This window comes from Oreochromis niloticus, linkage group LG6 (genome assembly GCF_001858045.2).
Source record: "Oreochromis niloticus isolate F11D_XX linkage group LG6, O_niloticus_UMD_NMBU, whole genome shotgun sequence".
Lineage (NCBI taxonomy): Eukaryota > Metazoa > Chordata > Actinopteri > Cichliformes > Cichlidae > Oreochromis > Oreochromis niloticus.
Window position 1 is genome coordinate 19,315,234 of NC_031971.2, and position 19,873 is coordinate 19,335,106.

At 38.9% G+C, this 19,873-nt stretch overlaps 4 protein-coding genes across 4 annotated transcripts; 3 read left to right on the plus strand and 1 right to left on the minus strand.

Annotated features, from left to right (window-relative positions):
- Nucleotides 1-1,237: 1,237 nt before the first annotated feature.
- LOC102078086 (solute carrier family 22 member 7) lies at nt 1,238-5,840 on the plus strand. Its single transcript, XM_019359949.2, has 9 exons — nt 1,238-1,769; nt 1,887-1,990; nt 2,061-2,215; nt 2,933-3,101; nt 4,045-4,168; nt 4,383-4,492; nt 4,591-4,805; nt 5,138-5,246; nt 5,321-5,840. Exons 1-9 carry the CDS (start codon nt 1,389-1,391, stop codon nt 5,529-5,531), a joined length of 1,578 nt encoding a protein of 525 aa, XP_019215494.1. The 5' UTR covers nt 1,238-1,388; the 3' UTR covers nt 5,532-5,840.
- Nucleotides 5,841-6,089: 249 nt separating this feature from the next.
- On the minus strand, nt 6,090-11,333 carry LOC109202510 (pre-mRNA-splicing factor ATP-dependent RNA helicase DHX15). The gene is made up of 9 exons (XM_025907868.1): nt 11,327-11,333; nt 10,928-11,109; nt 10,611-10,760; nt 9,800-9,908; nt 9,514-9,705; nt 7,918-8,040; nt 7,004-7,194; nt 6,671-6,840; nt 6,090-6,571 (listed from the first exon to the last, which is right to left on the minus strand). The coding sequence occupies exons 1-9, from the start codon at nt 11,331-11,333 to the stop codon at nt 6,454-6,456; spliced, it is 1,242 nt and encodes a 413-aa protein (XP_025763653.1). The 3' UTR covers nt 6,090-6,453.
- Nucleotides 11,334-11,842: 509 nt separating this feature from the next.
- Nucleotides 11,843-12,840, plus strand: LOC109202456 (solute carrier family 22 member 7-like). The gene is made up of 3 exons (XM_019359950.2): nt 11,843-11,979; nt 12,068-12,274; nt 12,385-12,840. Exons 1-3 carry the CDS (start codon nt 11,873-11,875, stop codon nt 12,458-12,460), a joined length of 390 nt encoding a protein of 129 aa, XP_019215495.1. The 5' UTR covers nt 11,843-11,872; the 3' UTR covers nt 12,461-12,840.
- A 1,837-nt stretch (nt 12,841-14,677) lies between these two features.
- On the plus strand, nt 14,678-19,771 carry LOC106098904 (solute carrier family 22 member 7). The gene is made up of 9 exons (XM_019359948.2): nt 14,678-15,204; nt 15,322-15,425; nt 15,496-15,650; nt 16,365-16,533; nt 17,480-17,603; nt 17,818-17,927; nt 18,031-18,245; nt 18,914-19,022; nt 19,134-19,771. The coding sequence occupies exons 1-9, from the start codon at nt 14,824-14,826 to the stop codon at nt 19,342-19,344; spliced, it is 1,578 nt and encodes a 525-aa protein (XP_019215493.1). The 5' UTR covers nt 14,678-14,823; the 3' UTR covers nt 19,345-19,771.
- Nucleotides 19,772-19,873: the final 102 nt, after the last annotated feature.

The following is a 19,873-nucleotide window of genomic DNA, read 5'->3' on the forward strand; positions in this document are numbered from 1 at the left end:
TTGCTGTAAACAGAGGCAAACTGATACATGATAGCTGCCATGAATCCTGTGGTTTAAAATACAATAAGAATAACCACATTTCTATTCCTCTGACAAACTGCCCTTTGACCTTAAAGGTCCTCATATAAGAAAAACACATCAGTCCTACAGCACTAAATAATAAAAACACACAAGATTTACAATTTCCTCATTCCTCAATGTATGGACAAAAGTGTGTCTTTTGCCACAACTCTTAATCTTTGAATTCAGATGTTTTCACCAGTTGCCACAGGTGTGGAAAATCAAGAACCTAGCCATGTGGTCTGTCTTTAAAAACATGACCATGTGGTCTTTCCTCCTAGATTTTCCACGATCAGCTGTAAGCGGCATTATTGTAAAGTGGAAGCGTTTATGAACCACAGTAACTCACAGCCATAAAGTGGCAGACCATGTAAATTTACAGAGCAGGGTCGCCAAGTTGGCATAAAAATCACCTGCACTCTGTGATTGACTCAGTAACTGCCGAGCTCCAAACCTCCACTGGCATTATCATCAGCACAAAAATTGCATACTGGGAGCTTGGTGGCATGGGGTTCCATTTCCAAGCAGCTCCTGTATGTGGCCCACATTTGCCACATTTTGAATTTACTTCAAATCATCTTAAAAGTTTCAGATATCACCAGCAAGAACTGGTCATACCATACAGTGTAGTTAGTAATTTATTAGGTGACATTTTGGTCTCAAAAATATATATGCTATTATTTGGCGTGCCTTCAACAGATCACAGTATTACCTCATAGAACTTTAGTCTAAGCGCATTGATCAGTCCTAACTGCTGCTGGTCCCTTACAAAATAAGAAGCAGAGATGCTATCCAAAAAAAGAAAGATGAAATGATGTAATAGAGCTTGATGTCTTTGAAATGACTAAGGCTTTCCAGCAGCTTTTTTCATTTATTTCTATTGTTTTTGCTCATGTCCTGTTGTAACATGACTCTTTTATGGCATTGAACCCTGTCTCGCATTTTTGTAACAGCAACAGTCATTTTCTTTTCATTGCTACTTTTGGTGTTTTGTTATATTATTTAAAGGAAGTAAATAAAAAGTGTTCAAAAACCACTACATGTAAACTGCCCTTTGCCGATGTTTGCCCATGAATTTCCACTGTGAATTGCAGTTTCTTGGTTATTGTTGAGTCATTCCGCTGTGTCAACAATGGAGACCCTGCAGTAGACTAGTGGAAGCAGGAAGGCAGGTAAAACATTGACTTATTACAGCTAGTCCAGAAGCCCTTAAAATAGTCAAACAAACAGAGATTTGCTACTTTCCGATATAGGCTACAAGCAACTGAGGACTTTCCTTTTCTTTTTAACCCTAAAGGAAGACATTTCGCTCACAGCAGGAGGCCACAATGAAGTTTGAGAATGTTCTTGCTGATATTAACGGATTTGGAAGATTTCAGATAATGATCATTGTGATCAGTTTCATCGGTCGCTTCACTCTGCCTTGCCACTTCATGCTCAACAATTTCATTGCAGCTGTTCCCTCTCATCACTGTGACATCAGCTCTCTGGATGATGGGGGTATTTTTATGAATTTATCCCAGACAGAGAGGCTTCTTGTTACTATTCCAGTTCAGCAGGATGGGACTCCAAGCTCCTGTCAGATGTTCCAGGAGCCTCAATATCATCTGCTGGTTAACACTTCCCACATCACTGATGCGCATACAGTGCCGTGCCAGAACGGATGGGTGTACGACAACACTACTTTCAAGTCTACTCTGACCTCAGAGGTGATTCTTTTGTACTTTTTTTTCCTATTGTGAAATAAATTAAAATGTATTTGTTCCTAATTATTAAATAATCCCACAACCAAATGAGGAATAGCATCTTTTTTTTCTTTGTACAAGTGGGACTTGGTGTGTGATAGAAGAGGGAAAAACAAAGCAACTGCTACCATCTTCTTTGTTGGAGTCATGTTTGGAGCGATGGCCTTTGGCAGTCTGAGTGACAGGTATCAGTGATTAGGCAGTGTTCCAGCTACTAAAAAAAACAAATGTTGAGACTTTCTGATTTTTCCATAGGTATGGCAGAAGGATCATGCTGCTGGTATCATACGTGTCTGGGATGGTGTTTGCTGTTGCAAGCGCCTTTTCTACTTCCTACGTGATGTTCACGGTGCTGAGGTTCCTCACTGGCTTCTGCATCACAGGCATCGTCATCGTTTCAGCAGTCCTCAGTAATTATTTCATTTCATCATCTAAACATACACTGTATCCGTTCTTATATCATCTTCACTTCAGAAGCCACAGAGGAGAAAATATATGAATATGTACTATTTCAATGCCATGTTGACTGCTGTGAGCACACTGAAGCTTTAATGAGCATGGGACACAATTTGTTCTTGTATTTTGATTCATTCATTGGGATATTTAAAATTATTTACCATGCATGACATAAATGTAATCACCCCCAAAAAAATCTTAAATCTATTTGTTTTTCTAGAGCAGAGGAGCTTTGCACACATTGATTACACGTAACAGGTCATGATGGCAGGCAGTGTTTAGTCAGTAGTCCTGTGAACTTTTGACTTGCAGTTCGAGTAGCGCAGTATGCTCAGTAATGTCATTTAAAAGGGAAAAAAAAGATCAAAATCAGCTGCTGCAGACGCCTGTTCAGCTTCGACTCGGCGGGGTGGGGTGGGGGGACGCAGAGAGAGCACAATGTATTGCAAATTTTTGCACAAAAGACAGAAACGCTTTCCCAAATTAGAATATTACATTGCATTATAGAGGCACCCACTCTCTTTTGGCTTGTGTGCACGCAACAACATCTTTTTAGGTCATTTAAATGTTCTTTAAATTGTGTCCCCTCTAAGGCTGCTGGTAGGCACCATACTAAAGGCTTTCTTTAATTAAGCTACATAAGAAATGAATCGACTGCTTGTTTATTTCAGGTGTGGAGTGGGTGGACATTGAACACAGGAAGATTGCGGGAGTGATCGACAGCTTATCCTGGACGTTTGGAAATATAGTGTTTTCACTTATTGCCTATTTTGTGAATGATTGGAGGAGGCTGATAATCAGTGTTACATTACCTTTAATCTTGGCTATCTTCACTTGGAGGTATGACTAAGGCATGTCATCAAACAGAGGCTCATTTCAATATACTTTAATCGCGTTCACCTGGAAGTCTGTGACTGGTTAACATCCGGCATCGATCTAGTCATGCATGAGTTGAAGGACAAACACAGATTAAAAATATTATGCGCACCGATCTAATAACATAATACTAATGTTATAATAGTAAAATTTTAAGCATCCCAATTTCTGCCTTTTACAACAAAACTTAATTTAGAAAATTTAAGCATTAAAACAATTTGATGATTCCTCCTTAACTAAACACTAGCTTGCTACTGCATATATGAAACAAAAAATGGCGTGCATATCCTTGCTTGTCCTTGTCCTGATAGATTAGTTATGAAATTAGTTATGAAATTTTAACAAAACTCTGGGATTGTGGCCTTCGAAGGAAGTGATTTTGGGTAAGTGTAGACACTTGATCTTGAAGGAAGAATAATTAACTGAATACAAAGACTATGTATCTGATGCTTTAGAAAACTTGGGACTCAAGGATAAACTGAATAGATCTTGGCGGTCAAAGGTCAAGCTCCCTGAAACCTCACAAGTGAAGTTTGATCTCCTGAAAACTGTGACGAAACTTGACAAAAATTTAAAATGAAGTGGTGTGATGACCACAGGGACAGTAAACTGATAACTTTTGGCTGAACCATAATTCTTTATAGTCTGTGACATTTAGATTCTGAATGTATGGTTTCTTCTTCTTATCATCCATGTTTGAACCATTGTCTGTTGTCATGGCTTCTGCAATCTGTTTTGTTAAAACCAGCTTCATTGGTCAACTATTAGCTCAAAATCTTCTATCAAGTCTTCACTATGTCTCTCAATCTGAACAGATATTTGAGATTTTTTATTTTAAATGCTGCATTGCAATAGGCCTACATATGGGTTAAAAATGATAATACAAATAATTCCCCCCTAACATTAGGTGGATGCCAGAGTCGGCTAGGTGGCTGATTGCCAATGGAAAGCTGGAGCAAGCTCAGATGTATTTGAAAAAATGTGCCAACATGAATCGGAGAGAAGAGTCGATCCACACACTTAAAATAGAGGTTTGTAAGCTCCAGATGATGAAGTCAAGGGAGCCAAGTAGAATCCATTATGGTGTTATTATAGGCACTAATTATACACAAAGAAGGTGAACAAAGAAACTAAAGAATACAGTGTATCCTTATTTAAATGTAATCGTAGGTTTTGTTCTGATCTTCACAGCATCGTTGCAAATGGGAGCTTGCCCTCAAATGACTCTGCTTTGAATTCTTTCAGACACTATCCACCATTGTTACAACGGAGAAACGAGATCAAACCTACTCTTACCTCGACCTGATTCGGACACCTGAGATGAGGAAACTGGCCCTGCGCACTGGTATATCATGGTCTGCATTCCCAGGACTTTACAATGTATTGAATCTTGTGTATAAATTGTAAACCAACAGATTGTTCACTAACGAGCCGCTTCCTTCTCCGTCCCTAGGTTTTGCGTTGCAACTACATTTTACGGCATCAGCTTCAAGATCACCGGTTTTGGGCTCAACATCTATCTCACTCAGTTTACCTATGCATTAATTGAACTTCCTGCCAAACTGGCAGTCCTCTGCTTGCTGGAAAAGATAGGCAGGCGACGCACTATGGTGGGAACTTTGCTGCTGGCTGCCATTTGTCTTGGAATCAATATTGTGATACCAAAAGGTAGGCACTTATTGATCACAGGCTTGATATAAGATTTGGGTTGTTTTAAAAAAAATCTTTTTCAAGAAGAGACTGCAGTCACTATCAACTTAGGGAATGGTGGTAATGTTGTATGTTTTACATCTTTGAAATAAACTACAACTAAACACGTCTCATGGAGTGATAAATCGAAAGAAAATGGAAAATCAAAAAGAAATGAGGGATCACTCAATACTGTTGCACAGTATTTTAAATCTTTTTTTTTCCTTTTTGTACCACTGTTTGCACCGTTACACTAACACACTCTTTGTGTTCAAATTTGGCGGTAATCATGATTCTGATGTTCTTTGTAGAAATGTCAGTCGCCACGACTGTGGTAGCCATCATTGGAAAAGGGTTTTCTTCAGCATCCTTTACCACTCTAGTGCTATACAGCTCTGAGCTGTACCCAACTGTAGTAAGGTAACTCTACACGCCTAATTCCAATCTTTTGTTTTTGAATAAACTCTTCGGGACTAATATGTTTATGTTTTCAGGCAGAACGGTATGGGTTACAACTCGTTCATGGCTCGGTTTGGCGTAGCTATGGCTCCTATGATCCTCTTACTGGATGGCGTCTGGACGGAGCTGCCACAGGTCGTCTTGTGCTTTGTGGCTGTACTCGGGGGAATAGTGGCAAGGACGCTTTCAGAGACCCGCAACAGGTGCCTGCCAGAGACCATAGAGGACATTGAACAGAAGCAGTAGTAAAGAATCACTGACGTGAACTCGTTTGGCCCATCAGATATTCTACAGCCAAAGTGCAGTCTATTCTGTGAACCCAAGTGCAGTTTACTCTAGAAACTGCATAACTTTAAAGGATTTCAAATAACCAAATCAATTAATTACACTACCACTGCTACTATGATTGCATAAAGCAGCAGTTTCCTTAAAATGCGCACAACTTCTAAATTTTTCTGTTTTAGTCCTACTAATGTCCACTTTGAGAACCATTTCCAGGTGAGAAATTATTGTTACAGTGTTATATTTCCAATAAACTGAGTTTCATTAAATCTGTTACATTTTACCTTCCTTTTGTTCTTAAAAAATATATTGTGGCTGAGTCGAAGTCCAGCAAACCATTTAGAAATTCTGGGAAAATCCAATAAAGTCATGTTATGCATAAACACATAATGCTGCACTGAAGTAGATCATTCTTTTTTAAACAGCAGGTGTTCAAGTACTGATTCACTTTACCCAAGACTCATTTCCATATTTAGTAAACCAAAAGCATCTAGACAAAAGCACAAAAACCACGGATCAAACTGTCTTTCGGATAACAGACTTTACTAATTAATTTATACAGAGAAATGAAGTCAAAGCTCATTGTTTTAAAGAAACAAAGCAAGCACAAATGTTTATGACTCAGCAGTTTCCTAAACAAAATTCAACCACATCTAAATAACACGTTTGTTATTCCGTTTGAGTAGTTACGACCGGGTCTAACCACTGTTGTTGACATTTTATCTGACGTTACACGTAGTTACAGAATTAACATTGATGGGGGGGGCAAAGAAAATATTTAAAAAAATAATCAAAAAGTCAAATTTGAAACATTAAAGATACAATGAGAGAAAAATCTAAAACTAAAGTAAGCAGTTGTTTTTCCAGGACACTTGTTGGCTGTTGTTCAGTACTGGGAATACTCTTTGCTCTCTAGTTTGGCAATGATTCGCTCCAGCTGTCGCTTAGCTTCACATTGTGGGAAGTTACTCATTTCGTAGTATTGAGGTGCAATCTTCACCAGCCTGTAACAGAGACAGGAGAACACGGATGACCCCGTCACTCAGCTAACGCAACACATGTAAAAACAGCTTTTAGTGAGATCTTATTGTCTGTACACGTACCACTCTGGCTTGATGTCTGTGCATGTGCGGATGTAGTTCTTGGTGGTGAGGACAAACTCGTTGTAGAGCACCCACTCTGGTTTGTGGTCCAGGACTGTAGATGGGTGCAGCTGGACCACTTGGTTGTCTTTCACTGTGAGGTAATGGCCTGTGCGCTCCAAATGAGCCACCTGCAGGGAGGTTCACAGGAATAATTTAAAAATGATAACAGTAAAATCCTTTTCAGTTCAAAGAGAATACTAAGCCCACTAACAGGCTGATAGCAGACTTCAGTTTACTGCTACCAAAGCTCCTTCCTCTTCCTCCTCCTCCGAATCTATTAGGTCTGCTCACCTGCATGAAGAAGCCGGTGCAGAGCGCCCGTCGGATGTTGATGTAGTAATCTCTGCTTGTGAACTCTGTGCTCCGACGAGGCAGGTTGAAGCGGTCCATGATCCTGGACAGCTGCTGCCGCACATTGTCGGCAGACATCAGCGAGCGGTAGTTGACAAAGTTGTCATAGCACCACTGGTTAGACTCATGGTCTGGAAAAAGGCGTGAGAGACATTCAAGTCTAAGGTGCTAACTAAATCATCAAAATTTTACTAATCCCAAAAAAAGTTGTTAATAAAAAATAGATCATGGCTCTTTATCTTTAAAATATGTTAGATGAAACATGTTTTCAAGCATAAATGTCTACAAATCATGTACTGAATTTGTCATTTTAAACAGAAATGATGCATGAGGACACAAAAACGCATATTCCTGTCACCTCAGTGGCTCTCAATAGGTTATATATTTGAGTCTTGTCATACAACACATCAAACCTCTCTGTTGCATACTAGCCTGTATGTAACAGAGAGGTTCCCAGGAACATTCACAGTGAGATCCCTGAAGCTTTGGAATAAACTGCCTGAGGAAATCTGGTCAGCAGAGTCAGTGCTGTCTTTGAAATCTCTGCTCATGTTGGTTATCCAGAAGCCACCTGTGACTGTTTTAACAAATCTCATTGTATTCATCTATTGTATTTCTCTGTACGAATGCTCACCTATCATATAACATTCAACCATTCTACTGCTCCATTACAAAAACATCTTTCTCCAGCACGTTTTCTTTAGCTTTAAAAAGCCACATGTTGCATTTTTATCTTATTCTGCTGGTCACAAAGTGTGTGTATTAAAAAAACACAAAAAAAACCCACAAAACAAATTAATGCAGGTTTAACTTCATCATGCAGAAATCCAAATAAAACGTGGACTGATGCTCACTTTGTTTGAAGGCGTGATAGACGTTGAGCAGCGTCAAGTGGTCTCCGTCAATGTGAGCAAACCTCATCTTGGACTCGTCTGCTGCCTTCTTAGCCTCCGTAGGACGGACAAAACACTGTGGGACTAAACAAGGTTGGTATGGGCCCCAACAAAGCCGCCCATAGGGATGAGTCAAACATTCACAGAAAAATGCAGCAAAGCCTATGATGCTAGGGCACTCGACACTGCTTGGGACAGGGCAGGACCACAAGCTCTATAAGAGGGAGCTGCAGTCTTTTCTCATGGTCATTCCCAACTGTAATGGTTATTAGCTCGTAGAGAGGAGTCATTTAACCACATCTGTAAAACAAGAGTTTTCACACAGCTGCAGAGTGTTAGGGACACCAACAAAGTTGAACCTTTCCAGAACTCACAGATCTTACTTTAGCTACATGAGTGTTAGGCCTTTTAGTAGGTGGAAGACTGAAACACATCTGAGCTAAATGTTACTCTACAATACAACATTAATTTTAAAAGTGTTGCTTCAAAAAAGATAATTCAATAGATATGAAAAACTTCCAAGTGGTGCCTGCCCTATCCACTTTCTTTAATGATGAAAAACTCACTTTCTATTAACAAAACAAAAACCTGAGATTTAAAGTTAAGAGTTAATATATGAAGTCGTATTGACCTACATGTGGCAAAAAAACAAAACAAAAACATGAGTATATATTGTCTTTTTCCAGCTGAATCATTATTTACATTCTTTCCTTATTTGTACTAAAATCAAAAATAAGTGTGACTAACACCGGCATGAAATGTGTCATATGTGTATTGACAAAAATCTGAAATATCAGCTTGTTCAGTTGTCATAATCCTGGACAAGGTACTACAAACGATCTGCACTTGTTTTCTGAGAACTTTGTAAACATTAATTCAGTGCTTAGTTGTTAAATCTTAAAAGGGGCAAATTTGTGCCCCCAGATCTCTTTTTTTGTCTCTACAAGAGCAGCTTTGCATGAGTCAGTTTATTATTCATTCTTTACCCCTCAATTCTGATGGGGGCTGATGTCCTCACAGCCAGAGCTACGTGGCTTAGATACTCATATTAACGATATCTGCTCTCATTGACATCAAACAAAGCCAGGAGTAGGGGAAAAAACCTCAGAAATCAAGAGGAAATCATTTAGAGCAGTCTGAAGTTCAAGATTGTGTCTCACAAGGTTTGTTCACACAAATGTGGATCTCTGCTTTTAAAACTTTAGCCTATTCAATATGAGCATCCCTCAGTTTAACAGTACATTTTATACATGAGACAGAATAGGAAAAAGGATAATAGCACCTCTTTAAAAGCTTTCTATACATCCCATCATTATTCAGTAAATGTATTATGCAAGACTTATATAAGACTTGGTGGGCCCCATGGGATATTCTGTGTTTTAAGTGGGTCGCAGCATTCTTGACTTTGGGAATGGCTGGCTTAGAGGAGTAGAAAATGTGCACAAACTGGACGTAAATTGGGATTATTTTTAACACTACCTGTAATCAGAAGTGTTAACCCAAAGAGACTTGGCCTACAACAGGCAAGTAAGACGTCAGCCCAGTCCTGGGCATTACCTGACAACATGGCAGTAATGGAAAGGATCTCGTTGGAGCAGTTAAACTCGCAGCTTGCAATGACCATCTTTGCCAGTTGGGGGTCCAGAGGAAATTCTGCCATCATGGATCCTAGCTCTGTCAGGTCACCATCATCATTGAGAGCTGCCAGGTAGTTCAGCAGCTCAAGGGCCCTCATCAACGTCTCAGGAGCTGCATGGAGGAGAGACAGTGAGATCAGCTAGCCACGGCTAACTAGCATAAAAGGACCATTTACAGTTTACAATAAGACTGCAGGCTGACTTACCAGGTGGATCCATGAAGTCAAAGTGGACGAGGTCATCAATACCCAGCTTTTTAAGCTGAAGCACTACAGATCCCAAGTTTGAGCGAAGAATCTCAGGGTATGTGTTATCCTAAAAAGGGACGATAATAAAGTCAAATATAATGGATGTTGTTATCCTGAAGAAGGAGCGAGCAGCACAAAGATGAACCTCATGCGGTGAAGTGAGGGGATATGAGGGGCCAACAAGGGCATAGGTCTTAGTATAATGTCTGAGAGGCTTTGTCACACAACATGAGAAACCTATATACAAGGGCAAACTGTGGAGAAGACATAACGCTGAATTTATACAGCAGATTGTTCACTTCGGGCAGCAAAGAGTTTAAATCTTTGTGCTTGACTGATCACCATTCAAGCAATCTGCATGATCTACAAATGATCATGAATGTGAAGTGACTTCTGCAGTATTTACGCTGTATAAAATCTTACTTCTTTAGACTGCTGCATCCATATGAAGGCAGCAGTCTGATGGCATGCCTCTAATTTAGGAAAGTTTACTACAATATAACTTTATTTCAATATTACAGGAATTAGGCTAGTGCAGCATAACTCAGTATTCGGTATAAAGTTTCCTTTCATTTGCTGAGCTGTTGTCATTTTGGGCTTCTGTGACTCACGCCGCCACTTCTTTGCAGTAACCTCCAAAACAAAATTTCAGGTGCATTTGAAAATCTGTGTGTCCCAGGCCCCTCCTGTGAAGGACATACAAGGTCCTTCACAGTTTATTATGCCTTTATCCAAACCTCGACAACAACAACAACAAAAAATCACTTGCCTGCATCTCTGTTTTGTAGGCCTTCTCTGTGTAGAGACGGAAGCATTTCCCTGGACGTGTTCTTCCAGCTCGTCCTGCCCTCTGCTGGGCAGAAGCTTTACTGATGGCTGTGACGAGCAGAGACTCCACTCTGATTCGAGGATTGTACACCTAGACACACGTGGCAAAGCATGTTTAGGTACAACAACTCTCATGACAGATTACTACAATGTGACAAAAAAAACAAACAAAATCATAAACATCTCCATTTACACCAACATCACTTAAGACCAAACTAATAATAAAGCTGTGCAATCAGGTCAGTCACTTTTGTCTACCTTTTGTTTGGCAAATCCAGGGTCAATGACAAACACCACGCCATCAATTGTTAGAGAAGTCTCAGCGATGTTTGTCGACACCACAACCTGAGGGAAGAAGCAAAGTGATGTAAAATATTTGAAACCTGATAGGTGAGAATCTGTTTGTTTAAAAGGGATTTCTGCTGCACACAAAAGCAAAACTCATCCATTATATTTAGGCCACAACACAGTATTGACACTTTTTCTTTGCCACAAATGGCCTAAATGTGCATTTTTCTTAAAGACATAAGCTCCAACTTTAACTTGGCTGTGTCTTATCAATTTACTGTAGGAGCCAAATTACTTTTTGGAATGAATATTTTTTATTTAAATTAGTCTTTTTATCTTCTGTTATATATTATCCCTGGTCTGAGCTACTGTGCATGATCAGAATTCATTTTCTTTTCTTTCCATTTGTAATACATACAGGCCACTGCCCCGTCCTCCAGGGCATGACACCACCCATCTTGAGGAGTTTGCCCCTTCACATATACTAATGTGCCACAAACAGGACTTTAATATCACCAACCATTCCCATGTTATTACGGTGTATCCATATAAATGGCCCACCGTGTAGATTGTTGAATTAGTAATTACCCCCGTCTCTGACATAGTAAATTAGAAACAAAACATCTAAGATGTTCAGTGTTTAGTCTGAAGGTTGAACTTTTAGCTCATTATAATTAGTTGAATATGTGATGACCCCATTATCTGTATGAGCTGTTAAATTTGAGCATCTGCCATTAAAAGTAAGGAAAATCCTAATAGGTCTGCTTTCAGTTCACAGCAACAGTATCAGCTGCAGCTTTAAACAACTGCAAGATTAAATGTCTTTATACATTTCTAGTATTTAATCTTCTAATAAATTCAGTGAAAAGTCTTAACTAGAACACAAGGTGAAATTTCCGCGTTTTCTTTTCAGATATGGGGAATCTTCGGACAGCTGTGGGAGCTTTGGGCAAGATGTTTTCAGAGGGCTCTTTTACAATAGTTTTTCTGTACACAACGGAGCTTTATCCCACAGTAATGAGGTCAGTAAAATGCACATTGTCTTTTATTTTGCTGCCTGATAATCAGAGCACAACATTTGTTGTATTTTTTCTTCTTTTTGTAATTCAGGCAAAATGGATTGGGATACTGTTCCTTTATGGCCCGTGTAGGTGTTGCTGTATCCCCCTTGATCATGCTCCTTGAAGACGTGTGGGTGAATCTGCCAAGTTTTGTTTTTTCCCTGGTGGCTTTAGGCGCCGGACTGTCAGCTTCTTTGCTCCCTGAGACGAACAATGTGCGTCTACCGGAGACTATCGAGGACGTGGAACAGACAAGGTACTGGGCTTTAATGTCAAAAAATCATCCAAACATGAGACATTATAAACATTCTAAAATGTATATAAAATTATATACATTATAAAATGAAAATATCTTTTGTATTTCAGAAGACGATCAGTCTCCGCCTCTGATGAGAAATCTCCTGCCTATGCGTTTTTGTCATTGCAATCAAAATCCCCATAGGACTGCACTAAGTCAACACAGCAACTTGATGGGAGCAAACAGTTTAAACATATGTAAAAACAGTGTCTTTTACACATGTTCAATGCATGTTGAATATGAAGTCTTTTTACCTCCTCATGGCGGAAATATCCAAATTTAGCTGTAGTAGTATTCTTCTTTGTTGTTGCAGAGGGTACAAATGATGCATGTGCCTAACTACATACCGCTGTGTAGCTATAAATCTATAAAAACACAAATATCTCAGTATGTTGAGTATGTTAGGAAACTAGAGCTAATGAAGAAGCATGGTTTGTTAGATTCAGTTATTATTTTATTTTTTTTGCTCTAAATCTGATTGTCTTGTGAGTCATGTGTCTGTGTTCTTTAGTAAAAATAAATCTAAATAAATCTTGAAACCCTATTTCAAATACTGTATGACATATTTGTGTTTGAGGTGTTGATTTTATGCACGATAAATGAGGAGATCCACAGTTATTATAAGTGAAGAATAGAATAGAATGCCTTTATTGTCACTATACAGTTGCACAATGAGATACAGAGCATCTCCTACTCAGTGCAAACATGCTGGGGGGGGGGGGGGGGGGGGGGGGGGGGGACAGTATTAACAGAGGGAAAAAGATATATATATATATATATATACATATATATATATATATATATACATATATATATACATATATATATATATATATACATATATATATATATATATATATATATATATATATATATATATATATATATATATAAATATATATACATATATATATATACATATATATATATATATATATATATATATACAATGTACAAATATACAAGCCGGTTTTTTAAAAAAAAGTAATATGTAATAAATAGTGTTGTGTATATACAGTTGGGTTATTGGACATAGAATTGGTATTGCACAGTGGTGGTCCATAGAGGAAGTGGGGAAAGAAAAAATCTATCTATAGGTGCAAGAGCGAGTGTGGTAACTTGCTGTAAACAGAGGCAAACTGATACATGATAGCTGCCATGAATCCTGTGGTTTAAAATACAATAAGAATAACCACATTTCTATTCCTCTGACAAACTGCCCTTTGACCTTAAAGGTCCTCATATAAGAAAAACACATCAGTCCTACAGCACTAAATAATAAAAACACACAAGATTTACAATTTCCTCATTCCTCAATGTATGGACAAAAGTGTGTCTTTTGCCACAACTCTTAATCTTTGAATTCAGATGTTTTCACCAGTTGCCACAGGTGTGGAAAATCAAGAACCTAGCCATGTGGTCTGTCTTTAAAAACATGACCATGTGGTCTTTCCTCCTAGATTTTCCACGATCAGCTGTAAGCGGCATTATTGTAAAGTGGAAGCGTTTATGAACCACAGTAACTCACAGCCATAAAGTGGCAGACCATGTAAATTTACAGAGCAGGGTCGCCAAGTTGGCATAAAAATCACCTGCACTCTGTGATTGACTCAGTAACTGCCGAGCTCCAAACCTCCACTGGCATTATCATCAGCACAAAAATTGCATACTGGGAGCTTGGTGGCATGGGGTTCCATTTCCAAGCAGCTCCTGTATGTGGCCCACATTTGCCACATTTTGAATTTACTTCAAATCATCTTAAAAGTTTCAGATATCACCAGCAAGAACTGGTCATACCATACAGTGTAGTTAGTAATTTATTAGGTGACATTTTGGTCTCAAAAATATATATGCTATTATTTGGCGTGCCTTCAACAGATCACAGTATTACCTCATAGAACTTTAGTCTAAGCGCATTGATCAGTCCTAACTGCTGCTGGTCCCTTACAAAATAAGAAGCAGAGATGCTATCCAAAAAAAGAAAGATGAAATGATGTAATAGAGCTTGATGTCTTTGAAATGACTAAGGCTTTCCAGCAGCTTTTTTCATTTATTTCTATTGTTTTTGCTCATGTCCTGTTGTAACATGACTCTTTTATGGCATTGAACCCTGTCTCGCATTTTTGTAACAGCAACAGTCATTTTCTTTTCATTGCTACTTTTGGTGTTTTGTTATATTATTTAAAGGAAGTAAATAAAAAGTGTTCAAAAACCACTACATGTAAACTGCCCTTTGCCGATGTTTGCCCATGAATTTCCACTGTGAATTGCAGTTTCTTGGTTATTGTTGAGTCATTCCGCTGTGTCAACAATGGAGACCCTGCAGTAGACTAGTGGAAGCAGGAAGGCAGGTAAAACATTGACTTATTACAGCTAGTCCAGAAGCCCTTAAAATAGTCAAACAAACAGAGATTTGCTACTTTCCGATATAGGCTACAAGCAACTGAGGACTTTCCTTTTCTTTTTAACCCTAAAGGAAGACATTTCGCTCACAGCAGGAGGCCACAATGAAGTTTGAGAATGTTCTTGCTGATATTAACGGATTTGGAAGATTTCAGATAATGATCATTGTGATCAGTTTCATCGGTCGCTTCACTCTGCCTTGCCACTTCATGCTCAACAATTTCATTGCAGCTGTTCCCTCTCATCACTGTGACATCAGCTCTCTGGATGATGGGGGTATTTTTATGAATTTATCCCAGACAGAGAGGCTTCTTGTTACTATTCCAGTTCAGCAGGATGGGACTCCAAGCTCCTGTCAGATGTTCCAGGAGCCTCAATATCATCTGCTGGTTAACACTTCCCACATCACTGATGCGCATACAGTGCCGTGCCAGAACGGATGGGTGTACGACAACACTACTTTCAAGTCTACTCTGACCTCAGAGGTGATTCTTTTGTACTTTTTTTTCCTATTGTGAAATAAATTAAAATGTATTTGTTCCTAATTATTAAATAATCCCACAACCAAATGAGGAATAGCATCTTTTTTTTCTTTGTACAAGTGGGACTTGGTGTGTGATAGAAGAGGGAAAAACAAAGCAACTGCTACCATCTTCTTTGTTGGAGTCATGTTTGGAGCGATGGCCTTTGGCAGTCTGAGTGACAGGTATCAGTGATTAGGCAGTGTTCCAGCTACTAAAAAAAACAAATGTTGAGACTTTCTGATTTTTCCATAGGTATGGCAGAAGGATCATGCTGCTGGTATCATACGTGTCTGGGATGGTGTTTGCTGTTGCAAGCGCCTTTTCTACTTCCTACGTGATGTTCACGGTGCTGAGGTTCCTCACTGGCTTCTGCATCACAGGCATCGTCATCGTTTCAGCAGTCCTCAGTAATTATTTCATTTCATCATCTAAACATACACTGTATCCGTTCTTATATCATCTTCACTTCAGAAGCCACAGAGGAGAAAATATATGAATATGTACTATTTCAATGCCATGTTGACTGCTGTGAGCACACTGAAGCTTTAATGAGCATGGGACACAATTTGTTCTTGTACTTTGATTCATTCGTTGGGATATTTCAAATTATTTACCATGCATGACATAAATGTAAACCCCCCCCTAAAAAAAAATCTTAAATCTATTTGTTTTTCTAGAGCAGAGGAGCTTTGCACACACTGATTACACGTAACAGGTCATGATGGCAGGCAGTGTTTAGTCAGTAGTCCTGTGAACTTTTGACTTGCAGTTCGAGTAGCGCAGTATGCTTAGTAATGTCATTTAAAAGGGAAAAAAAAGATCAAAATGAGCTGCTGCAGATGTCTGTTCAGCTTGTACTCGGTGCGGGGGGGACGCAGAGAGAGCACAATGTATTGCAAATTTTTGCATAAAATACAGAAATGCTTTCCCAAATTAGAATATTACATTGCATTATAGAGGCACTCACTCTCTTTTGGCTTGTGTGCACGCAACAACATTTTTTTAGCTCAAGTAAAAGTTCTTTAAATTGTGTCCCCTCTAAGGCTGCTGGTAGGCACCATACTAAAGGCTTTCTTTAATTAAGCTACATAAGAAATGAATCGACTGCTTGTTTATTTCAGGTGTGGAGTGGGTGGACATTGAACACAGGAAGATTGTGGGAGTGATCGACAGCTTGTCCTGGACGTTTGGAAATATAGTGTTTTCACTTATTGCCTATTTTGTGAATGATTGGAGGAGGCTGATAATCAGTGTTACATTACCTTTAATCTTGGCCATCTTCACTTGGAGGTATGACTAAGGCATGTCATCAAACAGAGGCTCATTTCAATATACTTTAATCGCGTTCACCTGGAAGTCTGTGACTGGTTAACATCCAGCATCAATCTAGTCATGCATGAGTTGAAGGACAAACACAGATTAAAAATATTATGCGCACCGATCTAATAACATAATACTAATGTTGTAATAGTAAAATTTTAAGCACCCCAATTTCTGCCTTTTACAACAAAACTTAATTTAGAAAATTTAAGCATTAAAACAATTTGATGATTCCTCCTTAACTAAACACTAGCTTGCTACTGCATATATGAAACAAAAAATGGCGTGCATATCCTTGCTTGTCCTTGTCCTGATAGATTAGTTATGAAATTAGTTATGAAATTTTAACAAAACTCTGGGATTGTGGCCTTCGAAGGAAGTGATTTTGGGTAAGTGTAGACACTTGATCTTGAAGGAAGAATAATTAACTGAATACAAAGACTACGTATCTGATGCTTTACAAAACTTGGGACTCAAGGATAAACTGAATAGATCCTGGTGGTCAAAGGTCAAGCTCCCTGAAACCTCACAAGTGAAGTTTGATCTCCTGAAAACTGTGACAAAACTTGACAAAAATTTAAAATGAAGTGGTGTGATGACCACAGGGACAGTGAACTGATAACTTTTGGCCGAACCATAATTCTTTATAGTCTGTGACATTTAGATTCTGAATGTATGGTTTCTTATTATTATCATCCATGTTTGAACCATTGTCTGTTGTCATGGCTTCTGCAATCTGTTTTGTTAAAACCAGCTTCATTGGTCAACTATTAGCTCAAAATCTTCTATCAAGTCTTCACTATGTCTCTCAATCTGAACAGATATTTGAGATTTGTTTTTATTTTAAATGCTGCATTGCAATAGGCCTACATATGGGTTAAAAATGATAATAATAATAATTCCCCCCTAACATTAGGTGGATGCCAGAGTCGGCTAGGTGGCTGATTGCCAATGGAAAGCTGGAGCAAGCTCATATGTATTTGAAAAAATGTGCCAACATGAATCGGAGAGAAGAGTCGATCCACACACTTAAAACAGAGGTTTGTAAGCTCCAGATGATGAAGTCAAGGGAGCCAAGTAGAATCCATTATGGTGTTATTATAGGCACTAATTATACACAAAGAAGGTGAGCAAAGAAACTAAAGAATACAGTGTATCCTTATTTAAATGTAATCGTAGGTTTTGTTCTGATCTTCACAGCATCGTTGCAAATGGGAGCTTGCCCTCAAATGACTCTGCTTTGAATTCTTTCAGACACTATCCACCATTGTTACAACGGAGAAACGAGATCGAACCTACTCTTACCTCGACCTGATTCGGACACCTGAGATGAGGAAACTGGCCATGCGTACTGGTATATTATGGTCTGCATTTCCAGGGCTTTACAATGTATTGCATCTTGTGTAGAAATTGTAAGCCAACAGATTGTTCACTAATTTAATGAGCCACTTCCTTCTCTGTCCCTAGGTTTTGCATTGCAACTACATTTTACGGCATCAGCTTCAAGATCACCGGTTTCGGGCTCAACATCTATCTCACTCAGTTTACCTATGCATTAATTGAACTTCCTGCCAAACTGGCAGTCCTCTACTTGCTGGAAAAGATAGGCAGGCGACACACTGTGGTGGGAACTTTGCTGCTGGCTGCCATTTGTCTTGGAATCAATATTGTGATACCAAAAGGTAGGCACTTATTGATCACAGGCTTGATATAAGATTTGGGTTGTTTAAAAAAAAAAATCTTTTTCAAGAAGAGACTGCAGTCACTATCAACTTAGGGAATGGTGGTAATGTTGTATGTTTTACATCTTTGAAATAAACTACAACTAACCCCCCCTTGCTGTTTGTTCCCATTTCTTTAATTGGCTTTATGAAAAACACCAAAGAAAACACAGCCTTAAATTGTATCATTTCCTCAGCAAGATGACTCCCAAATCAGTGTAAAACTTGGCATATCTCAGCATGGTGTGCAGTGGGTCCTTAAAAGAAATTTGAGGAAACTGAACAAGTGGAGGACAAAAGAAGCACAAGAACAGAATGTCATGTCCTTAAGATAGCCAAGACCTTTTACAGGACCTGAAAGATTTATGTCAGTCTACCGAAGCCTGATCCAAAACGGTCTTAGTGGAAGGGTGGATATCAAGAAGCCATTGTGCACCGAAAACACGTCTCATGGAGTGATAACTCGAAAGAAAATGGAAAATCAAAAAGAAATGAGGGATCACTCAATACAGTTGCACAGTATTTTAAATCTTTTTTTTCGTTTTTGTACCACTGTTTGCACCGTTACACTAACACACTCTCTTTGTGTTCAAATTTGGCGGTAATCATGATTCTGATGTTCTTTGTAGAAATGTCAGTCGCCACGACTGTGGTAGCCATCATTGGAAAAGGGTTTTCTTCAGCATCCTTTGCCACTCTAGTGCTATACAGCTCTGAGCTGTACCCAACTGTAGTAAGGTAACTCTACAAGCCTAATTCCAAACTTTTGTTTTTGAATAAACTCTTCAGGACATCGCTTTTTCTGCAAGGTCTTCTGTTTGATTAAGACTAATATGTTTATGTTTTCAGGCAGAACGGTATGGGTTACAACTCGTTCATGGCTCGGTTTGGCGTAGCTGTGGCTCCTATGATCCTCTTACTGGATGACGTCTGGACGGAGCTGCCACAGGTCGTTTTGTGCTTTGTGGCTGTACTCGGGGGAATAGTGGCAAGGACACTTTCAGAGACCCGCAACAGGTGCCTGCCAGAGACCATAGAGGACATTGAACAGAAGCAGTAGTAAAGAATCGCTGACGTGAACTCGTTTGGCCCATCAGATATTCTACAGCCAAAGTGCAGTCCATTCTGTGAACTCAAGTGCAGTTTACTCTAGAAACTGCATAACTTTAAAGGATTTCAAATAACCAAATCAATTAATTACACTACCACTAGCACTGCTACTATGACTGCATAAAGCAGCAGTTTCCTTAAAATGCGCACAACTTTTACATTTTTCTGTTTTAGTCCTACTAATGTCCACTTTGAGAACCATTTCCAGGTGAGAAATTATTGTTACAGTGTTATATTTCCAATAAACTGAGTTTCATTAAATCTGTTACATTTTACCTTCCTTTTGTTCTTAAAAAATATATTGTGGCTGAGTCGAAGTCCAGCAAACCGTTTAGAAATTCAGGGAAAATCCAATAAAGTCATGTTATGCATAAACACATAATGCTGCACTGAAGTAGATCATTCTTTTTTAAACAGCAGGTGTTCAAGTACTGATTCACTTTACCCAAGACTCATTTCCATATTTAGTAAACCAAAAG